Here is a 24807-nt window from a genome sequence, read left to right as displayed (position 1 = left end):
TGAGCAATTAAAATATTTCTTTTTTTTTCCTTGCGTAACAAATTTGAAACCCCACTATTGAGGTAAGGGTGCAATGCTGTTAGAAAAAGAGTGCAATAATTTGATTTTAGAGTGCCAATCTTTTGGAAAGCTGCATTGCAATTCAGTGGCATAGCATGGGTCATCATATGTGGGGGGGGCACTGACCATGATTTTTTTTTTGGGGGACACCAGGTCTGATGGGGGCACAAGCCATTTTCGGCAATTTTCCTATGGGATTTTCTAAATTATGCAATCGATTGGGGGTATCACCCCCCCTGTGCCCCTATGACGCTACGCCACTGTTGTAATTTTGCACCTCAAGTTGAAAATGTGGTGTGCAAAGTGCCATGGGAAATGGCTTGATTCGAGGTATGTCCGACACATTTGTCTTTAAGCTTACCTGTTTGTCTTTTGACGTGATGGATCAATAACTGTGCTGCATCATCCAAGACGTGTTTGTCCATATAACTGAAACCCAGATGTGATGTGCTATTTGGATCACCTTCCTGCCTCTGTAATTTAAACAGTAATTCAATGCACATGATAGAATCTCATGTTACACCAGATCCGATTAGTGTAACATGAGATAGAATCTCATGTTACACTAATCAGATCTGCTGGCTTTCACTTTCTGCGAATCAAAGTTTTCTCACAAATTTATCTGGAGAGAATTAAGTGATTCTTGTACCTTACTGCATGCATAATGGGTATGATTTTAAAAGAATCAATCCCGATTGTTGTGAGTATTTGAATCCCTATCAGGAACCTACCTCAAAGAATATGGCCTCAATCTCGTTGAGCAGACTCTTGGACCTCAGCGCCTTGGTGTCGCTCTGTTTGAAGTTGATGCCCTGATGGTCCAGTGATTTCAGGTAGTACTTTTCGTTCTGTTCCCGCCAGATTTTGTTGAAGTTACGCTGAGCCTCCCTCCATTCTTCCTCTTTGGCCTTTAACCTGTTAAGAAAATGTTAAAATATTGTTACAGCCAATATGTATTATTTAAAAATCATATTAGTTACTACATCACCTGTTATTTAGGCCTTGATTAAATAAATAGCACCGACTTCCACTCCCCACCTGAGAAGTTCCATACCAGTATACCAATCCCTTCTGATATGTGAGCCACAAATGTACTGATGAAGGCCCCAATTAGCATAGAGCTTTTGCACGGTCATCTCAAAACTAGATTTTACCTTAAAGTGTGTGTTGTTTGTGCATACGCCTAAGTTCATACACACCTGGGATCTAACTGGGGAACTTGCCCATCTTAACCACTGGACCACACTGTTTTTTCAGAACAGTCATCTCAAATGTCAGTGAATGAGTGTTTTCCACTAAGGCGACGAAAAAAGAAAACCCTGTTCTACGGGCCGACCGACCCCGATTTTGAACAAATAGGGGAAAAAAATTTCCTGTGAAATTAAATACCGACCCAAATTTCAACAATTTCAGGAACAATTTTTTTTTTTTCATTTTTCCTAATTGCAAATATTTACAGATTTTGGTGATTTTTTGGGTCATTTCCAAAACAAAACCTGACCGACTGACCCTACTTGAAAGGTACTTCCTACCAGAGAACAGGTTTTCTTCTTTTTTCGTCAGCCTAAAATCAATAATTTTCATTTTTACAACAACAAAATAAGTGGGGAATTTGTTTATGTTTATTTCTACGATTTTTCCCTGATAAAATGGGGCAAAATAAGGAAGCACATTAAATTCTTGCCGTGCTTTTCTTTCGTCATGCATTTCTTTGCCCATTTCAAAGACCACCATGTCATCTTTAACACCCTGATCATGTATCTTACCTCCTAAGCACCAATGGCACAGCAACTGCAGGGTTCTTCTTCAGACCTTCAATGATATCTGGAGCTTTATCCCCATATATTCTGCAGTAAATAAAAACAGTAAAGTTCTGTCAATATCATTCAATTACCCTAAGAAAAATCTCATTATTGCATTTGAGTTTGTTGAAACTATTGCATCATTAATTGTAGTATTCCTAGTTTGTTCAAATGTATTTGAAGAATTATTTCAATATCATTCAATATTCCACTAAATTGTCAATTCAAGTCACAACTTGCGCTTGTGTATAATGTATATTCAATAAGCGTGCATCAGTCACACATTACGCAACTAGCGTATATACGCTGAGCCCGACTGCATGCACACTATTCTAAATCAATCCATGGTGTTTAGTCTGGTCACGTATAGGTTGCAGAAGTATACACGAATCCGACTTGACACATTTCTACACCTCACTGGCAGCTATTGCTGGGGGCCATCCATCCATTTTACGCGACGCCAGTATCACAGGCGTGACGCGGCGCAAGGGCCACGCGCTCACGATAGTGGGCGTCTTGGATCCCAATCCAAACGAACTAAGCTAGTTTGGCACAGATGGCCCCAGCTATGGCCGACTTAATCCTGACCATCACTTGGCTTGTCAGATTCGTCTATAGCATGATTTGGGACTGTCTGCATAGTGCTAACAATAACAGCTTGAATATTCTTCTTCATAACCTTCACTGGACAGGAAAAACCTCGCATGTACTTTTGGTCCTTGAACATGGAGATAAAGCCTTGTACATGTAGACTTTATATCGAAGAGATTGCTTCATCCATGTTCAAGGGCCAAAAGTACATGCAGGAAACACCTCATATTTACTTTTGGCCCTTGAAAATGGATAAAGCCTTGTGGATGTAGACTTTATATTGAATAGTTTGCTTCATCCATGTTCAAGGGCAAATGTATTTTGCACACTGACCTTTGAATGGCTTTTCTGTGTACGACATCTGATGTTCCTCCCAGTGTGTTGTCCAGTCGGAATTTGGCTGCTTCTTCTGGAGACATCCGTGATAACTTTTTATTTACATGCTCCAGGATGCGTATTGTGTGGCTGTTCACTTCTATTACAATATCCAGCTGTAATTAAATTAAATAAAAAATATTATTATGAAGAGAATAATTTTTTATGCAATGCAATAAGTAGAAAGACACTATATAGGATGGTTCCTATATATTAAGTTTGCTTTTGTTCTGATGTCCCCACTCTAAGGACAAAGGAGGATTCGAAGATGGGGCCTTATTTGTGTGCAATATGGCTTTTTGAATGCACTTTTCTAAAAAAAAAAAAAAAAAGGAAATGCACGTAAAATTAGGGAAAAAAAAATATCAGAAAACAGGCTGAAATCAAATAACGTTCACGGAAACTTTCGACTTAAAAATAACTAAATTGAATTTTAAAACTGAAAATTCTCATGCCTGTAACTTCCATGTTTTGTAATAATCTGTTACTTTGATGTTTCATATCTAAATATCTTCATAATCTTGCACATTTGATGTTGTCAATTTTGCCGGTTAGTGCTAAGAAAGCACAAATAACAAGCGTAGAGATATTTGGTAAGCAATGATAATTCAGAGGGGGACCAAGTCTTGAAACAGAGAAACCAGTTTCCCAGCGAATGTGGGTAGTGGGTACCCAATAACGTTGTTTAGACAGGATACCAGACATGATAGCCGTTCAGACCTGGGATTCAAGATGTCAATGAGTGCTTACGACCATTCATATTTCGCAGTGTCAAAACTGACGACTATTGTACTATGTACCTACTGCGATTTAATGCAAGAGAAATTGCCTTCTTATGGACATTTAGTAGATTTTGATGATTTTAACAGGAAATTGTACTATAAATTTATCTAATTGGGGATTTTTGTTGGACGGGTTGTGCACTTTTTTAATTGCTTGTCCAAAAGTGTCTATCCATAAGATGGGTCTCCCTCCATGATGGTTTTCACCACACACATACACCTCCACACATACAAATGATTTAATAGAAATAATAATCTCTTACCTCGTATCTTTCGTCCTCACACCTGTAGATGTGTTCCTCGTATTGGGTTTTTCTGGATGCCACAAATGTGGAATCTTCCGACCACGACGGGAAAGACACCCATGTGTCGTTTATGACCTGGTTACATAATGACGTTCTACCGCTACATTTAGGTTGCTGGTAGCTCTTGGGTAGAGCTCTGTAGCTGGCACCGCACCTCTTGCAATTGGAGAAATCTATAAGGGTGTGAAAGATAACAGCAATTTTGATGATTTCAGAACTAAATATATACACATGCAATTAAAATGTTCATCGACATGCATGCTGCACATCAAAAGGGGGGACTTTGCATTAAAGTGCTGTTTAAGATATAGATTAAATAAAATAGAAAAAAATAGGGAAAATAATTAGAATTTGGGATACTTTTTCAAAATTTTCTTGGCCAACATTCCAATTCCGTAATTTTATAATCAATATTGGGGCATTCTGGATGGAATACCAGATCCGCATCAGCGTAGGAGTTGAGCTATTCAAATTGCAATCCATACACCCCCATATTGAAGACATGACCTTAATCTCCCACACAGGGCTACGTGAATGGGTGATTCCATTTGATATCTACACCCCCTGTGTGGGAGATTAAGGTCAAATCTTCCATAGGGGGTGTATGTATTTCAATTGGAATAGCCCAATCCAGATCAATGTGGACTCATGAAGCACACTTTGGGATATCATCTACACAGGGCAAATTTTACACAGAAACAATGGGAGTATTGTATCATGTGGAAACTGTACATAAGGGAAGGGTATCAGAAGAATTGCATTGTTAGGCAAAGTGAGAGGCACTGGGAGAGCATTGCTTTTACACATTCAACGCTCCAGTCCACACTACATAATCTGTATAACTAGTATTTGCAAAACCGACCTTATAAAATCAGTTTCAGAGCAAACAAACGTCTGTATACCAAAAAACACACCCTACATTTTGATTTTTATTACAATATATCTTACCTATTTCCATAGCTAATTCTCCTTGGCTGCGGTCTTTGGGCCTCTGCTGCGTTTCTATTCTGTCGCTTTCTTTGTACCCTAGAAATTCCTTGAACCATTTGTACAGATCAGGGAATTTTCTGCAATAAATGAAGAGACATTCACAATGATTGTATAGGAATGGTAAATATTCAATAATCAAAACAACTGAACTTTTTAATCAATGTCTAGATCAGGTATCATGTTACAGCTCATAACATTGTGGCATGTTTCATGATTACAATTTATATCAATAATTAGTACCAGTTAGCGCAATTCTTTTTAAAATCAACTGGTCTGCCACATCCTGGAATTCAAGTTTTCCTGTATTTGTGAAGAGAACCTTCTATTTGCCCCATAATAATTATATAGACATGGTTAAAATTCTTCCTAAAAAAATTATAATAGTCAATAACAACAGAGGATACATGTAGTTTTAATTTGGGATTTTAACTTTTGATCTTACCACCAAATTAGACTTAAACCTCCAATATTTGGCCACAGCTTTGACGCGTCATAGGGAGACTGGCAACCCAAATATTTCAGAAAGGGGTGTGAAGGAAGAAGGCCATATACATTGGAGTAAACCAACCATAAGTTAACTGTCACAGGCCGATACCAGTTACTTGCATTGCCACTCTCCTGATGAAGGTCAAAGCTTTGACTTACGTCTAATCTTGTGTACAGATCAAAAATTTCGAATCCTAAATTGTTATGTCTGACCAACACATATGAACTTTCATGCCAGGCCTTGCCGTTTGAGGCGAGCGATCGCTCTCACTCGCCACCGCTCGCCCAAACTCAATTTCTAGCGAGCGATTTTAAACTCGCCAAAGACACTAAATATCGCTCGTTACGAATCGCCCAAAATTGAATCCAATATCAATTTACATGCAAGTTTCAGCACTTAAATCCTGGATATGAAAGAAAAGTTGTGAAGCTTTGTGAACAGTGTGTAATATTGTTTCATATTAGTATACAGTATATGAATAATTTTTCAGACCTAGCGAGTGATTCGATTAAAATGTATAGAGTGCTTCACCACTCGCCTAGCATCATGCTAGTAAGTGATTAACCACAAGCCTGAGAAAACTAGACGGCAAGGCCTGCATGCTAAAACAAAAGATAGCTGACTCCCGTCTTACCCCAAGAATGGTGTTACCAGCTGCACCAGTTCAGCTCTGGACACAATCTCCTGGTTAAACAGCACCAGACAGCGCAGGAAATTCTCGTAAACCTCTTGACTGCGCAGAGCCTTCCGCACCTTGTCAAAGAACGCAAACTCGCTGAGACTGCCGTACTTGCCCGCATCCACCAGGGACACATCCTTTGTGGGACCCATCTTGGGTTTCTGTGAGGGAAAACAAAAGAAAAGGCAAAGATTGCTCAGACTTTTGCTCAGACTGTACTACCAATTTGTTGGGTCAGAGCAAGAACGTCATAAGTGACATTTTGGGTGAAATTGAGTTTTTAACCCTAACATGCCTAAAGACCACAAAGATAACCACTGCGCATGCATGAATCCCATGTGATGCCATGACGCAATCACCCGAAGTGCTATATGCTTACAGAATCGCTGGCTGGGCCAGCCAAACCCTTGTGCCTACCAGTCAGTGATTGTGTGCTTGGCTTCTGATAGCAAAAAGCAGTGTTCAGTGTTAGGGTTAGCTTACATGTATTTCCCTAGATTGAGGCCTATGTTAACCCTAACACGCATAAAGACCACAAAATACCACAAGGATAACCACTGCGCATGCATGAATCCCATGACGTAATCACCCTAAGTGCTACATGCTCAGAAAATTGCTGGCTGGGGCAGCCAAACCCCTGGTGCTACCGGTCAGTGATTGTGTGCGTGGCATGCGAGGGGTCTACGGTTGGAATCCCGAGGTACCAGGTGACTTTTTTGTGTATCTCCTCTCCTTTTTTGTTTCTTCTTTAACTTCCGATAGCAAAAAGCAGTATTCAGTGTTAGGGTTAACTAATATATGAAAATATAGGTAAATGCACATATTAAGATATTTTACTAGTCTTGGAAGCAATTAATTAAATTCTAATTAAATAATTAAAAAGTTAAAAAACAATAAATAAGTAAACAAATTTTAACACAAAAATGCAGACAGCATCAAATTATTTTTAAATATGACAAATTCTTCACAGGGACCGTCTTTTGGAATTTGCAGGAGAGAGCATTTACAATAGAATGTCAGGAGAGAATGGTCAAATAAGGAGAGCTAAAAATCAATCTCCTATATCAGATTTAAGAAGAGCAGTAGAGAGCGATTGCTCTCGCTGTCCTCAAAAGGCAGTCCCTGTCTTCAAGATGCAACAAATTTCAAAGCCTATCCTTACCTTAGCTGCAATCTGTGGGTATGTTGTCACAGGCCTCTTGTGTTGGCTTGGTCTGCTCTTAGTCAGGGAACTACTGCCTGGCTTCTTTACAATAGCTGTGTGATCATTAGGCAGGCCTATCGGCAGTCTCGGTGCACTCAGCCCCAATAAATCCTACATGTACAAAGGATATTTCAAGGGAGAAATCTGTTAAAATTAAACTGTCTACTAGTACCATATTTGTTCCAATAAGCGCCCATGCCCCAATAAGCGCCCACCCAGGGTATTTTCAATTTGCTAAAGGGTACAATGTAAACATTAATGTTGAAGTGACAGATAGATGTCGATACAGTGAAATAGCTGCAGGACTACTAAGTCCTGCGTAAACTTGCAATACATTTTCTGCATCAGAAAAGCTACTAGAACGTCTCAGGACCCTTTTATAACATACGTAAATTTGTCCCTAATAAAAGCACCTCATGAAAAAATTTGGTAAATGAGGTAAAAAAATAAGCGCCCACCCAAAAAGAATTTGCGCTTATTGGAATGAATATGGTAACGGTACACATATACAAGAACTATAGCATTCGGCGAGCATCTTACTGCTCTTCCTGATTATTATCGTGTAGAAAAGAACTAGGTCACCACTGTCTCACTTTCATTAGATTGCTTTCACATGCATTGTTTGTTAACATAAAAGGTTTTTTTCTAAATGTGACATGATCAAGAGGAATGAGTCGGATGTAGCTAATATTGTTTTTAAGATATTGGCAAAAACAGTGTTCAAATTCTTTTGTTTTATTTTGTTTTCAGTCATTGATAACTTCATAACTTGGTAATCAGATGTCCGATTTTAATGGGATTTGCATCAAAATGTAGCATTCATAAACTGCCAGAAAATGATGTAAAAAACTTGTTATTGAAAATTGCCGACATGTGACTCATTCCCCTTGATCATCAGCCCTGGAATTAAGGATCTGAAGGGGCACGGCAACTTTTTTAGGGCAAGTTGAGAATTGCCTTGGGTAAAGGACATATTTTGAGGGCATTACGGCAGTGGGGATGGGCACACACATCAAAATGCCATGGGTGCCGTGGGTTAATTTGAGGGCTGTTGATCATGTCACAAATGAAGAATTTTGGGGTGTTCTGCTTTGGCAAAGTCACATGATTGATAAGAATCAATATCGTGTCATTTACTCTGCATACAGTGCCCTTGTGCAATTTGAATATGAACATCTGCAAATTATCAGTATCATTTCAATCTTCAAGTACCTTTAACTGGATTTTTGTTATTGTAATAAACAGCAGAGGAGTATCGATTGAGGAATGACAGGCCAAACCTCTGCATGGCAACAAAAAAAAAACCTATAAATGGTGAAACCTGGTTTTTGAGGACTTAACTTTGTGTCAGTTCAAATAGATCTCATATTGATGCAAGGATGTATATATATGTCGATATGGACCTTGGATAGGTGGCACAGTGCTTTTGTGCAGTATTTAGCATTTATGGGGGAAGGGGGGACTGGTCCATGGCACATGCTACAGCTAGGGTTGTTAAAGGAGTATCATCCTCTTTAATAATGCCTTGCTTTTTTTTTTTTCTTGCTTTTATAACAGAAAATTTCATCCAATTCGGAAACGCAAAGAAATTATTTTTAACATTCTATTATTATATGTTATATTATGGCCATATTTGCATCAGACTTGCAATCCTGTTGATGTAATTATAATAACATTCAAACAACAAGCCAAGCAAAGCAATCAGATAATAACAAAAAGCTTACCGTGCCCGCCATGCCAGTGGAGCCATTTGCATCGGGCAGAAACTGCCCAAACTCCTTGAGCAGATCCTCCTGGTTCTTGAACAGTTTGGCCACCTGTTCAAACACCTGTGCCTCTGATAAGGTGGGCGTGTACGTGCCGCCAGACTCCTTTACATTGCGCTGCTCCTTCTGGTACGTGTGAAGGATCTCCAGGAATTTCTTGTAGATCTCCGGCTGGCCCTGGAACCGATTCTGTACATGGCACAGCAAGTGGGAATGATAAATAATAGGAATAGGATGGATTTAATGAGCAAAGTTTACCAGGTCTCTTCACCTGTGTAATAATATTAATGTAACATAAACTATGACTCCAAGGGTAGCAGTGATTCATAAACTAGTCACTGGCTTGTCTGTTGACTAAATCACACGTGCACCATGTCTAAGTGGTCAGTTATTTTTTTACACACAAAATTTTACATGTTTAGCCATTTTAACTTGTATGGGTGGGCTCTATCATTGCAAACAAAAGGAATTTATGTCTTCTGCCATTTAATTGAAAAACCTAATCTTTCTGTGCTTTGAAGACTCTTCCCTCACTTAAGTGAGCCAATTCAAAAAATAAGCACATCAAAATTTGTTATTTAACTGCATTGCCAGACAAAATGAGATAACATCAATAGATTCTGGTTTAAGTTGAGATTGAGTGCAGATATGCTACGTCAGAGGTATTCAGTTTTATTCACTTCTAGTGTAGTCAATAATTTTGTGGATTTCTTGGAAATGTGTAAACTTTACCAGGAGTAAACTGACACATCAATAATTTTCACTGGGTTATAAATTTGTGTACAAAACAAGGCGGTTCTCGAACCACGAGTCTCGCCTGCTTTTGCGACCGCCTGCTTTTTCAATTACTTTTGGTAGCGGTAAATGAATTTGGCGGTTATCGGCTGGGCACGATTATCTGGCTGATGGTGACTGTACCCACCAAGTGTCATGCCCATGCAAGTTTTTACTAATTTGACCTCAGATGACCCCTGGTGATCCTGAAATGACCTTCCAAAAATTTGGCTCTAAATGTTGACTGGACCCACCAAGTTTCATGCCTATCCGACAGTTTTTACTAATTTGACCTCAGATGACCCCCGGTGACCCTGAAATGACCTTCCAGAAATTTGGCTTCAAATGTTGACTGTACCCACCAAGTTTCATGCCCATACGACAGTTTTTACTAATTTGACCTCAGATGACCTCTGGTGACCCCAAAATGACCTTCCAAAAATTTAGCTTCAAATGTTGACTGCACCCACCAAGTTTCATGCCCATCCGACAGTTTTTACTAATTTGACCTCAGATGACCTCGAAATGACCTTCCAAAAATTTGACTTAAAATGTTGACTGTACCCACCAAGTTTCATGCCCATACGACTGTTTTTACTAATTTGACCTCAAATGACCCCTGGTGACCTCAAATGACCTTCCAAAATTTGGCTTTAAATGTAGACTGTACCCACCAAGTTTCATGCCCATCCGACAGTTTTACTAATTTGATCTCAGATGACCCCTGGTGACCTCGAAATGACCTTCCAAAAATTTGGCTTAAAATGTTGACTGTACCCACCAAGTTTCATGCCCATACGACTGTTTTTACTAATTCGACCTCAAATGACCCCCGGTGACCTCGAAATGACCTTCCAAAAATTTGGCTTTAAATGTTGACTGGACCCACCAAGTTTCATGCCCATCCGACAGTTTTGACTAATTTGACCTCAGATGACCCCTGGTGACCTCGAAATGACCTTCCAAAAATTTGGCTTCAAATGTTGACTGTACCCACCAAGTTTCATGCCCATCCGACACTTTTTACTAATTTGACCTCAGAATGACCTTCCAAAAATTTGGCTTTAAATGTTGACTGGACCCACCAAGTTTCATTGCCATACGACAGTTTTTACTAATTTGACCTCAGAAGACCCCTAGATGACCTCAGTGACCTTGACCCACTAACCAATACGAACCGGTTCTGTCTCGGGTCAAGATGCACCCACCCACCAAGTTTGAGGAACGTCGACTCATAGTCTCCGAGAAAATAGGCGGAAAGCAAACTTTAACCAAAACTTTAACCAAATTTGTCACATACACACATACGGAAAAGTGATTATATAGTCTCCTGCCTTATCAGGCGAGACAAAAAAGTAAAAGAAAAATGCAAATTTAGATTATAATACATTCCCTAACACATTGAAGGTTAAAGGGCATTGGACCTCGCCCACTGTTCGAAATAGGTAATAGAATTATGCTTTATTGATCTCTTGCTAACTGCATAGTGTGGAGTCAGTGAGCCTGTCAAATGATAATAATACCTGTACACAGCCCTTGAATTAACCCACAGCACCCATGGCATTTTGATGTGGGTGCCCATCATCCCAGGCCGTAATGCCCACAAAATATGTCCTTTACCCAAGGCAGTCACTTGCCATGCCCTCTAATGAAGTTGCCGTCGGTGCCCCAGCCCTGCCCCTTCATTATAAAATCATCTATCTATGTTTGTGTGTGTTTTCTTCACTTTTGAGAAATTGCCTTGGTGCCCTTCTCAAATTTTCAACAGTTGCCATAATGCCCTCTTGAAATATTACAAACTGCCATGCTGCCTTGCCATTTCAGTGAAAATCCAAGGCAATTTTCAACTTGCCCTAAAAAAGTTGCCATGCCCCTTCAGATCCTTAATTCGAGGGCTGCCTGTACAAAAATTAAGGTTACTCCAAACAAATGTGGAACATTATAATAGTGATGAATGATGTTAAAAATTAAAAAAAAAAAAAAAACAAAAAAAAAAAAAAAAAAAAAACAGTCATAATGGGAGCCTATTGTTTATATAGTCTACTCCTACGCTATACAGCTCTAGCCCACACGCTGTATAATTATAACTGCAAATTTCATGGAAAGGCTAAAATTACCTTACTGGCCTTCCAGCCTTTTCCTCCATAATGTGGTCAAGTATTTAAATAATATTGTTGTCTTTGCCTTTCCTTTGTAATGCTTGTTTATGAGAATAAAAAAATATGACTGAATTTCTAACCTTGATTTTATTGACGTAGTTGATTGCATGGTTGAACTCCACCGGTTGCCCGGCAGGCTGACCGGCACCCTGTCCCTGACCGTGCTGTGGCGATGATGCTACGGCTGCCTGAGGGGGTGGGTTTGGAGGTGGCGGCTGTGAATAGGTGTGGCCACCAGAGGGTGCTGGAGCCGAGGTAGTGTGATGGCTGCCCATAGTATGAGTGGCAGGCTGCAAATAATGAAACAGAGTAGATTATGATAAATCAATGTGTAGAAGACAAACTACATGTAAAAAAGGAACACATGTGCCGTTTGCACTACCATTTAAAAAGTGAAAAGTACCGTATTTCCTCGAATAGTCGCCCCCATCAAATAAATGCTGCCCCACCACTTTTTTCAAACAAGATGTTTCAAAAATGCTGATATTTCCATGCTATCGTGTGTAGTAAGCTCACCAAGGTACACATATGGTGTTAGTATTTGGCGAAAATCTTATCGCAAACCCGAAAGTCATGGATCTAAAATTCATAGTTCGTCATTTCAGCGTGAATTTTAAGCTTACCTAATGATTTTAACATTTAATTATTGTTCTAAAAATGACCTTTAATAAATACCCTCCTTTTGGAAAATGTGTCGCCGGGGGGAGACTATTCAAGGAAATTCGGTATGCACTACAATATAGTTAACTCTGGTTTTGTATTGGTACTAGTGTACATAATTATTATACATTGCCTATTCGGAATTAACACTACAATCACCATCAAGTTTTGAAAATATAATTAGGTATACCGTATTCGTTCCAATAAGCGCCCATGCCCCAATAAGCGCCCACCCAGGGTATTTTCAATTTGCTAAAGGGTACCATTAATGTTACGTTTAAGTGACAGATCGACGTTGATACAGTGAAATAGCTGGAAGACAACAAGTCCTGTGTAAAAATTGCAATACATTTTCTGCATCAGAAAAGCTACTTACTACATCAGAAAAGCTACTAGAACATCTCAGGACCCTTTTATAACATACGTAAATTTGTCTCTAATCAATGCCCCTTACGAAAAAATTAGGTAAACCAGGTAAAATATAAGCGCCCACTCAAAATGACTTTGTTATGCGCCCTGGGCGCTTATTGAATGAATACGGTACATGTACAAGTCATGAACTGCTTTAAGCCTTTATACCACTCAATTACCTTGACTTTGTTGACCGGATGTGGGGCATGGTACGTCTGCGGAGGATGGCTGTGATGTGGTTGTCCCTGCTGACTGACGGCTGGATGCTGAGCCTGTGACGATACCACCGCAGCCACCCCTGTCTGCTGCACCTGTACCTGCGGCTGTGATGGTTGCGGCGCTGGGGGTGGGGTGCGGTGGATCTGGGCTTGTATCTGACCTGTCGGTGTACTGACGTTGATCTGATTGGGATCATTGGCCTGCACCTCAATTTTGTAGCCGGGTGGCAGGAAGGTGTTGAAGCCGACAATGAGGTCTGGGTGACCTTTGAAAAGGTTAGACACTCGGTTGATTACGCCTGGTGTGTCAATACTGTGTGGAAAAATATTAAAGTTCAGACGTTTATTGAAAGTTTCATAATATTTACATTATTTACATTATCTCTCAAACATTTTGCAAAAAAGATATGTGCTATGGCTTTTTTTAAACCAAAAAATAAAAAAGCCTCTAAAAAAGGCCCAGCGTATAGGGCTACAAGCTAGGATGACTTATGTGTGAGCTAAGATGACTTATGTGTGCACAGTGTTCCATTTACCTGGTTGGTGTAGCAGAGCAAAATGCTCTCCATTTTGGACAATCTGCTACACAAATTTCAGCTGTACGGTATAGCAATTGTTTTGCTATGTAAACATATGCTAATATCATGAGAACATCACCTAAATAATGTTTTTGCTAAAAATTGCTATGCAAAATTTTCAATGTAAATCATACCCTTCGGGTCAAACTTTCTTCTTCTTTTGGGAAGCCAAAAATATCCAAGGCATAATAATAATACATCAAGCCATACAAACAGATGGCAGCTTCTGTTTCTGTTGCTTTTCCCTAGTTCCCCATTTTTTTGGCTAAGCTGACAAATTTGAATGCAGGTATGATCGTCTCATCTGTTCTACATGTACGTGTATATTCCAATCTGTATCCAACCGACTCGGTTTACAGGCCTCCAAAAACTGCGGGAACGGTGTTCCCAGAAAATATTTCACGCTTCGTGCTCGTGCTGTGCGTTACGCCCACATATTACAGTAATTTCACTGAAAATTTCAAGCACTTGTCTTGCCATCAAGTTCCCAGAAAGCATAAAATATTCTGGAGACTTGTCGGTTTATGATCTCCAACAGACAGCAACAATCATGAGAGAATCATTGGCTACATCTGGCTTTTCAGTACGGTAACAAGTTCTAGTCTGGTCCCAAAACCCCAACTTTTGTCTCAACCCAGAATTATAGAGGCAGTAGTGCACACAATGTTTCTTAGTGTTTTAAACTTTTTTGTGTCGCCAAGACTTCAGAACCAGCGTGTGATGCCTCTTTTGGGTAGATAACCATTTGCCACAACTTTCAAGAAAATCAGAGCAACTTTAATGTTTGAACCCTTTACAACTTTGAAATTGACCCTTGAGCTGTTGCGGCACGGTAACTTCTGAACAATGGATCACGTTGAGATTAGACAAAATTTGATTTTAAAGTGAAAATTTGTCACTTCTTAATAACCCTAATGAGGTCATTTATTTCAAAATGCTCAAGACTATTAGGAATATCTTACAAACATCTTACAATTTGTATACTTGTAATGCAAGTTTTGTCCGTTCTATTTCACGTATGACCACTCACCTCTGCGATTTGAATTCTTTCATGATATCCAGGAAGTCATTGTAGACCTGGGGTTGACTTCCAAACTGCAACTTGACCTGATCGAGATAGGACAGCGCATCCTCCACCTTGAGCCGCTGGTATTGCTGCTGTTGCTGCTGCTGACCCTGTACCATGTGTGCCTGAAGTGAAAATAATGTCCTTTATTTATTGCTTAGGTTTAAAAAAAAAAGTTTGTTTCCTGTACCGTAAGTGGCTTTCTATTTCACAACGTATGGTAACATACCTCAAATCAAAAATTTATATTAATTGTCAAATAATTGGAGAGTAGAATAGAAATTATGAAAATTGAACATATAACATATTTAAGGAAAATCTTGGATTGATTTTCATTTGGGAAATTTAGCATTTTAGGAAGATTGCCTATAAACAAAATGTGTCAGAAAAAAAATCTTTTGAAAACTGTATTTTTTGCTTGAGTTATAATTTTTTCTGGATTTCTCAAATAAAATAAAACAATCTGCAGTAATTCTTAAACTAAATGCCTACCAGGGTTCGATTTAACTGGTGTCGTGGAGCAAAATGCTCCCCATTTTGGACAACCTCCTACACAAATTTCAGCTTGTGTAGCAATTTTTTACAATGTAAACATATGCTAATATTATAAGAACATCGCCTAAATAAGGTTTTCGCTAAAAATTGCCATGCAAATTTTTCGAAGTAAATCGAACCCTGATGCCTACAGGAAACAAAACTTTTTTCAAGCCTTACCATTGATAGGGATGTAACTGGGCAACATATCCATTTCCTGAAAATCCATCTGGTACTTGGACAGGTGGCCGCAGGCTTGCGCGCGATATGGAACATTTAGAAGGGTATGTCCGGGGAATACACTGCAGGGCATCACCCTCCAAAAAAGTTTTTTGGCTTTTTTTTTTTACATTTCGGATTTTTTATGGCCAAATTTCCGGGGATTCCTGCAATTTCCGGAAGAGTTACATCCCTGTATTGAGTATATTTTTTACCACAAAATAAGCCAACATTTTTTTTTTTGGTGTGTGGGAGGAGAGGGAAGCTTCCAGGTCTTTCTTATGAAGTTGATGGGCATGTTATGTGTAAAAGAATTTCAGGCCCTCCTGCTCAAAGAAATCCATGGCATTTGGCCCGAGGGTCCCACTTCATTTCATGACCTTACCTGTGTTTGTGCATGAGCTTGGTGCACAGCCTGTTGCTGATGTACTGCTGCTTGCTGCGGGCTAGGATGCTGCCCGGGATGAGTAGGGTGGTGTCCCCCGGCATGATGCCCCCCTGATCCCCCAACTGATGTCACCCTGCAAAAGACAACAATATTGAGAGATTATTTTGCATTTCTTTTAAACAAAAGACCAAGACTATGTTCAACATTTTAACTGCACCGCCTATAATAAGAACTCACAAAAAGTCAGCTGTTACAGCTTTGGAATTATTAATCGTATCAACAATATTCTAACATAAAAAGATGGTTTATTTACGCACATTTTTATTCCCCATTCGCCCAATATTGTTTACAAGTGTGTTTTTGAAGAAATAAATCCTGAATTTGTAAGTTGTTCTTAGAGCGAGAAATGGTTACTACATGTAAATGCAAGCATGCCAAAATCACGCTGAATTTAAAATCAATGAAATTTATTACAGAAAAAATTTAAATGGGTACTTGTCAGTCACCTTCAAATTTACACCGAGACTTAAATTCTGTCAATTATAGCAAATGAAATTTTCAATGTGAAAATTAAATTTTCATTCTCAACATATTTTCAAACACCAAATACGATTACTAGTTTTAAAGTTAAAGTCATCTATAATCAAGGCATTAGCCACATGGGTGTCCAGGTGTCATTTGGATGCCCTGTTTTCAATTTGGACACCCTAAAATTCTGATTTTTATAATGGAAGTGGACACCCTGATTTTGTAGAATAAGGTATTTTTGACCATTTTGGACACCCTAAAGATGGCCCTCTGGCTAATGCCCTGTCTATAATGACCGACATACTTTTTGTGAGGTCTTTAGAACAAATTTTGAAAGTGCATAATATGCGGTTTAACTGTAAAATCAAGAACCCTCAAAAGTCAAAAGGGAGATGACAACTACAAGACAGGTAAATATACAGCTGAGCAATTACCAGTGTTCGATTTACCTGGATTCGCATCGCAAAATGCGAGTCATTTTTTACAAACTGCTACTCAACTACACAGACCAGTAGCAAAAAATGTGATCCCAAAAAATTGGGGAAAAATGCCTACTTGCGATCGTGAACCACGCTGATATACCATCATTTGCAAGATGCCATTTGTCGAAGTCAAAAATGTTTCCATAAATTCTATTTCCAAGAAAATAATCCACAAAAATATGACTCAAAAGTCCCTAAATCGTGATGTTTACGCCATTAAACTAAATACAGTATCCTCCCTTGTATGCAAATTTATTTCCATGACGTGTTGTGTTACAAACTTCCATGTATTTACCAGATAACTAAAAACGTGCATATTAATTTTATGACGTCATAGAAGTAGCACTGTTTATATGGTGTATAGTTCAGTGGTGAGATGGAAATATCGTGTGTCCTTGGTGACAATCTTCCAAAATTATACAAGATTTTTAGGATTTCATAGATTCCTCACATTATTTTAATGCTTCAGCTAATAAATTAGTGAGTTTCCTCTACTCAAAAATGTAGGACTTCTCTTGATTACTGAAGGAAAATTTGCGTTTAGAAAGGGCACACGATAATCAGCTTAGGAAGTTTAGGTGCCGAATTTTGAACCACATTCGGTCTGCAACACTGCAGTTGCATAACATTTTTTTAAGCATTGAGTACTGGGATTGAGTAATCTGTGAGAAGATAAGAAAATACAAAAAAATCGATAAAATATGGTGAAAACAAACTGCTACTCAAAATTTTGGAATTGCTACTCAAATCTGAAAGTGAGTAGCAATTTTTGCTACACAAAAAAATAGATGAAAATCGAACACTGGCAATTACCGTACTTACCGACTGTTGGCAAATAAATCTTATTTTTGAAGACATATTTTTATCATCAAAATATCGCAACCTGTCAGACTATTACCGTATTGGTCCGAGTATAGTCCCACCCGTTTTTTAGGTGAAAATTTTTCACAATTGGGGGTGGGATTATACTCAAATTTAAAAAAAAAAAAAAAATAAAACAAAAGAAAAAAAGAAAAGATAATATAAAAAACAAAAATAACACCAAAAAAAAAAAAAAAATAATATCAAAACAAAATTAAAAAAAAAAAAAAAAAAACAAAAAAAAAAAAAAATTTCAAGATGTTTTGTATTTTTAATATGAAAATTGATATTTTGTATTCATGTCATACTCTACTAATGATATCAAAATGCATTGAATTTTTTTTTAGGTCAACCATGAATGATCCTAGCATCTAGGTCCAGGACATTTACAAAACCGAAAAAATTAAAAAAAAAAAATGTATTTTTTTTTTACAATTTCTGGAATTTTTCAAAAATGGGGTGTGGGACTATACTCGAACGTGGGACTATACTCGGACGAATACGGTAGTATTATCGTGATCGCAATGGAAATTTATCGCGATAAACGATAATAAAATCAGAGTGTACATGCTTACCCGGGGGCGTTAGTGTACATGCTTGCATTTCCCAAAAAGGGGAGCATAAATTAGAAGTGAATTTTCAGTGAAAAAAACTTCCAAAATTGGGTTTCAATTCCCGATGGTGCTCCTTTTAGAGGGGGAGCGTTTAATACAGTAAGCTCAAATGCCCTAACCAGTGTGTAGTTTCAGTGCTTAATTGGTCTCTAAAATGTCATTTCAGGGTAATTGAATACTAAATTGAAGTTGTTTAATTTATTATTTCCGAGAAAGTATGCTTTGCGGCGATTTTCCGGAACAAAAAACTAATAACACAGTGGTAAGTTATGTATATATAGGGGCAAGGAACCCAATTACTAGACTGAAATTTCAGTGACCCAAGACAAGCGGTACGTTATTTAAAATGATAAGAAATAAGGTACCGCTAGGATGTACCTCATTTCCTATCATATATACTGAACCGCTTGTCTTGAGTCACTGAAATTTCAGTGTAGTAATTGAATTCCTTGCCCCAATAATATATAACTTTTGTTACCAGTGTGTTATTAGTTTTTGAGAAAAATACAAAAATAATCACTAATTTACCACAGGGGTGTAGTACCCCCTTAAAGCAAATTCTAACAACAGCATTTTACGAGAATCTTTAGCATTCTCCCCATTTACCGTTGGTTAAACAAAATCATCTAATGTAAACCGTGGTGACTTTGGACACTGGGCTGACTAGGGCGACTTCGGACACGCATGGGACAGGGTTGCTTGAATCTCATTACGTACGAGGGGGTATCCAAAAGTTTTTGACATCACCCAGAAGGAAAAGAGCCATATCAATGAAATTTTGTCAGTGTATTCACTGAGTCCTTATGTACATTATGGTCCAAAAATGGTCTCATAAGTATGTTTACTTTCTTTACAGGTGGCACTAGATATTTCTCTCATCGCAGTATCAAATCGCGCGCGTAAAATTAAACGCGCTGAGTGTACACGCAGTCATGCACGCATACGAGAGCGGTTTGTGGTCACACTTGCAGTGCAACCGTGGAAAAGTATTGACGTCACTACCAAACTTGAGGTGAACCAAATGAGATCTGACTCCTATGGACTCAGATGCCACTTTTAACACTGTTTAAAACGGTCTCTTTTTTACATAATGGACCATTGTGACTGAACGCAATGACGTGTGATGCTATAATTGTCTGTATGTGTAAAACAAATAAGGCTACCGGGTACTTTTACATGTACACATTTGCATTTAGTCAAATATTTTTCGATTTATTTTAAAAAGTATTTAGGGGGAAGTTATGGACCCTATGGAGAGGTAAAAATTGCCATGAAATATACATTTTGACCTGGAAAATTCATGTATTTTGGCGTCTAGAACTTTACTCGGAAGTTGAGTTAATGGAATTTATTGGACGTTTAATTATTTATTGTTTTCAACATGAAAAGTCACTACACTTACAATGTATCAGGGTTCGCAGACGGTTTTAACCGCGGTTAAAACCACTTGGCAAAAACAGTTTTTGCCGGCAAAAATGGCAAAAACTAAAAAAGGTGATTTATAGTTCATTTTTTTCATCTCAAAACAAATTATTAAGTTACAAAAATAATTTCCTGAGTGTAACAAGGCCAGATAAGTAACATATATATTAAGAAATTAAAAGCATGTGTTTTCATTGCTCAAGTGTAACCGAAATGTGGCACATACCAAATTCAAAACTTTTTTCATTTTAAGGACTTGATGAGACAAAAAATATGTTGAATGATTCATTAAAAGTTGTGTGCTACTGTTTATGAGCTTTCTGTGTTACCTTTTAATATTTGAGTGACTATATCTGAGTTTTTGCCATTTTTGCCGGTTTAAACCGGGCAAAAACTGGCAAAAACAGGTTTTTGCCACCGGCAATGGCAAAAAACAGGTTTTTGCCGGCAAAAACCAAACCCTGCAATGTATAGGGGCATGGGCAGTACCATATTAAGTTAAGTGGTAAGGTAGTACAAATCGAGGATTGAGAGCCAGAAAGCCTCAACTCACAATCGCCTGTTCCCACAAAATGAGTCTTCAGGTCACTCTAATCTATAAAGATGACAGTCTCATCATCTATAAAGATGACAAAACTCAATAGAAAACAAAATATCCCAACATGTTTGGTATGATTTTAAAGGGTACGGTACCGTATAAAATAATAATTTTTAAATCTGGAATATCTCAGAAGCAGGGGTAGCATAGCATTAAGGCCCGAAAGTCGGGGGTTGTTTTCCCGTGTTTTTCACTCCCGAGCTTGCAGAAAATCCAAATACATGGGGTGAAAATTAAATCTCAGGGGTGAAAAATATTTTGCAGTGTAGTCAGGGGTCCAAAAGTAGAGGGTCAGAGTTCACCTATGAGCTTACACATTCACAAAATAAGGAGGGTAAAAAATTAATATTTTTTACATTTAGGGGGTCATTCACCCCCGATACGGGGTTAACGCTACCCCTGCTCAGAAGTTATTTTGTCAACTTAATGCTCATTTTGTGAGATGTGGTCATAGTGAGTTAAGGCTTTCTGGTTCTCCACCCTCAGCATGTACAACATCATTTGCATCTTTTGAAAAAGTTAACTTACGAGTACCCTGGCAAAGTATGATACTGCAATCCTGTGGCCATGCTCTCAGCGACTTGTTCATAGACGCTCTGCTGATGAGTTGGCGCAAGCACACGCGGGGGATGGGGAAACGCCTCTGGTCCCGCCGTCACACGTCGCTGTTGAAACGCACTATCCTGTCCTTCAATGCCACGTTTCATAATGATGTGACAGATGTGATAGAGTGAAGCTCCTTACTAGAAGGATGCTACCTCCTGAAAAATAAACATGACACATAATGACTTTGTCAGGGAGCTAAATTAAAGAAACGTGACCCGAAATATTTGGAAAATCAAATTCTTTAGAACCACCTTATACCTTGTAACTTAAAATATTGTCCCTGTCAAGACCTTCAACATTCAAACAACACTTTTCACGTTTCCTGTAAATGTTACTAATTTCTTATGGAATTACTGACATTTATACAGCGTGAAACTGGTAGTTTACACTGTTTTTATTCAAGTTAATCATCATGTACCGTAATTTAGATATTGATACTCAAATGAAAGATGCTATTTTTCTCCCTAACATTGAGTTCCAAATCGGTATATCCAAAGATATCATCAAAAAACAGTAAAATTAGTCTCAAACGTGGTATCTGCAGTTGAGACTATTTGATGATTTCTTCGGAAATATTGGAATGCCTTATTTCAAAATGTTAATGAGCAAAATATTATTTTCACCCGATACCAAAATCTACATTTTGATGGGGTAAAGTGGGGGATGAGGCCGTCAATCGGGTCACCCTCCTTTTCATCAGTTTTACTACAGATATTTTGTCATTCTTGGCCCTGACAGAACGCTTGCAGCTGACCATAGGCAAATATGCGGATGTACAACTCTATCCAGAATCATGAATGAATTATGGATGAGTTATTTTGATAAGTCAACTGCATAGGTTGCCTATTTTGAAATCTAAAATTAAGCAATTTTAACAACATTTTTGATGCATTCGCCCATCATGATCAGCTGCATTTATTCCTGAACTTCCATGCTTTACACAGTGTCATCACTGTCATGCATAAAAACAAACATCAATTTCTGCTATTTCGATAGCAATGGACTCTAGCCTCAAAACTCAGTCTTCAATGATAGTCAGTCATAGGTCGTTATGACCGACTATCATTCGAAGACTGAGTTTTTATGACACATTCTCCAAAGAGCAGTTTCAGACAATAGCTTGGAATCTATATTTATTATCTTTTGAATCCTTTCATGACACCACTGAAGCATAGTCAAGGCACTAGCGCGAATTGAACGACTTGTAGCTTGTGACAATAGTATGTCTTTGTCAAAGGTCATAAACACCAATTTGGTGTTTTCCGCTCCCCATAAAGTGTGTCTTACGAACAGCGGCTGGCCTCGAATGTGATTGAAGCACAGGAGCCAAGCGCTGTTAATCTGTGATGAATCCATAGTCCAGTAGGTAGCGAGATTAGGTAAAATTCTTTATGCCTGAAACTTTTATGCGCAAATGTTTGAGGCTAAATTATTACTGCTTTATTCTTTAGGTTTATTGCTTGCTTTATTCTTTAGTTTTTTAGTACGAGTTACGCGCGAGCACGTAAAATTTGTCATGCCTGGAACGTAAACACTCATTTATGTTGGCGGTAGCAGCTAAACATTATCGCTTTATTCTATAGTTTTAATGCTGATAGCAACAGAGAAATCATCAATCTTCTTGTAAGGTTGAGTAGCAATGACAAACGGACATTCCGAATGAAAAAATCATGTGAATTAGACGATCTTTAGCTTGTTTTCGTTGTTGAAAGGGATTAATATATATTCAATCATGTTTAACGCTGTTGTTCAATGTTCATCACCATTTAACAACTTCGCGTCCGGCGCGCTCTGTGTGTTTATTTCGCTCGGGCAGCTAAAGCTTCCCTAATGAAGTAAACCACACAGACAACGCAGACGCAATGTTGTTAATCAGTAATAAACAATGGTGAAACATGATTGAATCCAAAAAGGCTAGAAAATGATCACTGCCACTGACTGGCTTAATACCAAATTTACACATTGACAAAAATATATGAAACAGGCAGTGTGGGACTGAGGGGTAATGTGGAGAAATTAGAATGGAATGGAGCTCTCTTACTTTTGCCACCTCTGCTCTTCTAAACTCAGTGTATTAAAGCTTAACATGCGCCAAACAAAAATACTCTGCACTGTCAATGACTGTTCAATACATGAATAGCACTACCGTTTACATGCACGCATGCAGTGCAGAGCCGAGCTACGCAAGGTTTCAACAAACATGGCCGACCTGAATACTACCGGAAAAGACGCCCACGATCTAGGGGTGTTCTGTCGATCAGCTGATGAGGGATAAAAACATTTCCAAATTTGATCCCAAAAATTGAAGCTTTATTAACCAGATAATACATCCAACCTAACTTTATTTTATTGAAATTTAGTTATAGCAAGTTCAATCAATTTGAAAATTGTAAATTCATAAAATAAAATACTACACTTAAAACTTCCTTGACGTAAACACAACATTCCCCCCTCCGGTATAATGGTACACTCCGATAAACAAAAATGACTGGAGTGTATTATTGTAAACCTTCCGTCCGCTAAACACATTGGAAATATTTGCAAATTGTTCCTAAAGTACTCATTCAAAATGTTTCTAACCACAACAGAAATTGTCTTGAAACTACCTTTGTAAAAATACATTAATCGACTTCAAAATCTATCGACAAAATTTCTCAAAAAAGAGAGCAGAAGATTGGACTTGCGGGTTGTGTTTTTACAAAATCCAGCTGTTTTCATGTATGGGCATTGTGTTCGAGTACACATTTTACGATCACATTTTCGCTGTGAAAACACGACATTATTATTTGGATAGGCTGTGTGTAATTATATTTCTTCAATTTCTACTTGCTTAATATACTCTTAAATAATAACACAGTATCTGAAGGGCAAAATGAATCATTAAAACAGAGAAATTACTCTTCAAAAAATCTAACCCGACTGTCAGGCGTCGACAACACATTTAGAGCCCTGGGACGGCAGTGTAAACATCAACTGATTCTAGCAATCAAGCAAGACATTTTTACTCCGTTTGAAATTAATACCACATTCCCCAACTTCCAGACTTAAGATTCTAGTGCTAAAATCAGTGCTCAGCCCTATCTTACAAAAATAACAAGTTTGAAAGCATGTGCATTAGTCAATGCGATTATTTATAATTTGCTTCATGTCGCAGAATTCCGTAGAGTTGTATGGATAGCGCAGTGTCAATGGGAACATACATTACGCGTATACCGACCGGGCCGATTAAGGCTGAAATTTTGACCAAATTTGCAATTACTAATCGTTGATGTTGAGAAATATCGATTTCTTGATATAGTCAAATATATAAATATGAACATATTTGATCACTTACTTTTTTTATTTCCAAGATGATCAAGATTTCTCTAGATTTCCTATCCGAAGTGTACATGTACATCTTTCGACGAACGATACGAAAGCAATCAGTGACATCATCTATAACAAATGGCATTTCAGCCAATCAAAACACAAGAATTCGCCTTGAAAAGTCCCCGCGTAAAGTGAATGAAGGCTCCCTGTGCGAAAAACGTAAGGTCTCACTTCCGGGTTCGCGGTTAATTTAAAAAAACACAATAAAATCAAGATGAGATGGTTTCGCTCAAATTCAAACATCGAGAAGATCAAAGTAGCTCAAAGTCAGTGCCGCCG

The 24807-nt window shown here is 38.3% G+C and overlaps 1 protein-coding gene across 1 annotated transcript in view; it reads right to left on the bottom strand.

The window, feature by feature from the left end:
- The window catches only part of LOC140142749 (paired amphipathic helix protein Sin3a-like), a 33557-nt gene extending 8966 nt beyond the window's left edge, over positions 1-24591 (bottom strand). Inside the window, exons 1-15 of the mRNA XM_072164741.1 lie at positions 24494-24591; positions 21082-21314; positions 16046-16181; positions 14872-15032; positions 13225-13576; positions 12055-12264; positions 9000-9230; positions 7234-7386; positions 6027-6232; positions 4864-4982; positions 3874-4088; positions 2787-2944; positions 1827-1907; positions 792-975; positions 422-533 (exon numbers count right to left, since the gene is read on the bottom strand). Of these exons, the coding sequence (XP_072020842.1) occupies positions 422-533; positions 792-975; positions 1827-1907; positions 2787-2944; positions 3874-4088; positions 4864-4982; positions 6027-6232; positions 7234-7386; positions 9000-9230; positions 12055-12264; positions 13225-13576; positions 14872-15032; positions 16046-16181; positions 21082-21260 (2497 nt within the window). The 5' untranslated portion in view covers positions 21261-21314; positions 24494-24591. The remainder of the gene's footprint in view (positions 1-421; positions 534-791; positions 976-1826; positions 1908-2786; positions 2945-3873; positions 4089-4863; positions 4983-6026; positions 6233-7233; positions 7387-8999; positions 9231-12054; positions 12265-13224; positions 13577-14871; positions 15033-16045; positions 16182-21081; positions 21315-24493) is intronic.
- Between the last annotated feature and the right edge of the window lie 216 nt (positions 24592-24807).

This window comes from Amphiura filiformis, chromosome 20, assembly GCF_039555335.1.
Source record: "Amphiura filiformis chromosome 20, Afil_fr2py, whole genome shotgun sequence".
Classification (NCBI taxonomy): Eukaryota; Metazoa; Echinodermata; class Ophiuroidea; order Amphilepidida; family Amphiuridae; genus Amphiura; species Amphiura filiformis.
Note: the sequence above shows the minus strand (reverse complement) of the source record. Positions and strands in the feature narration are given on the sequence as shown.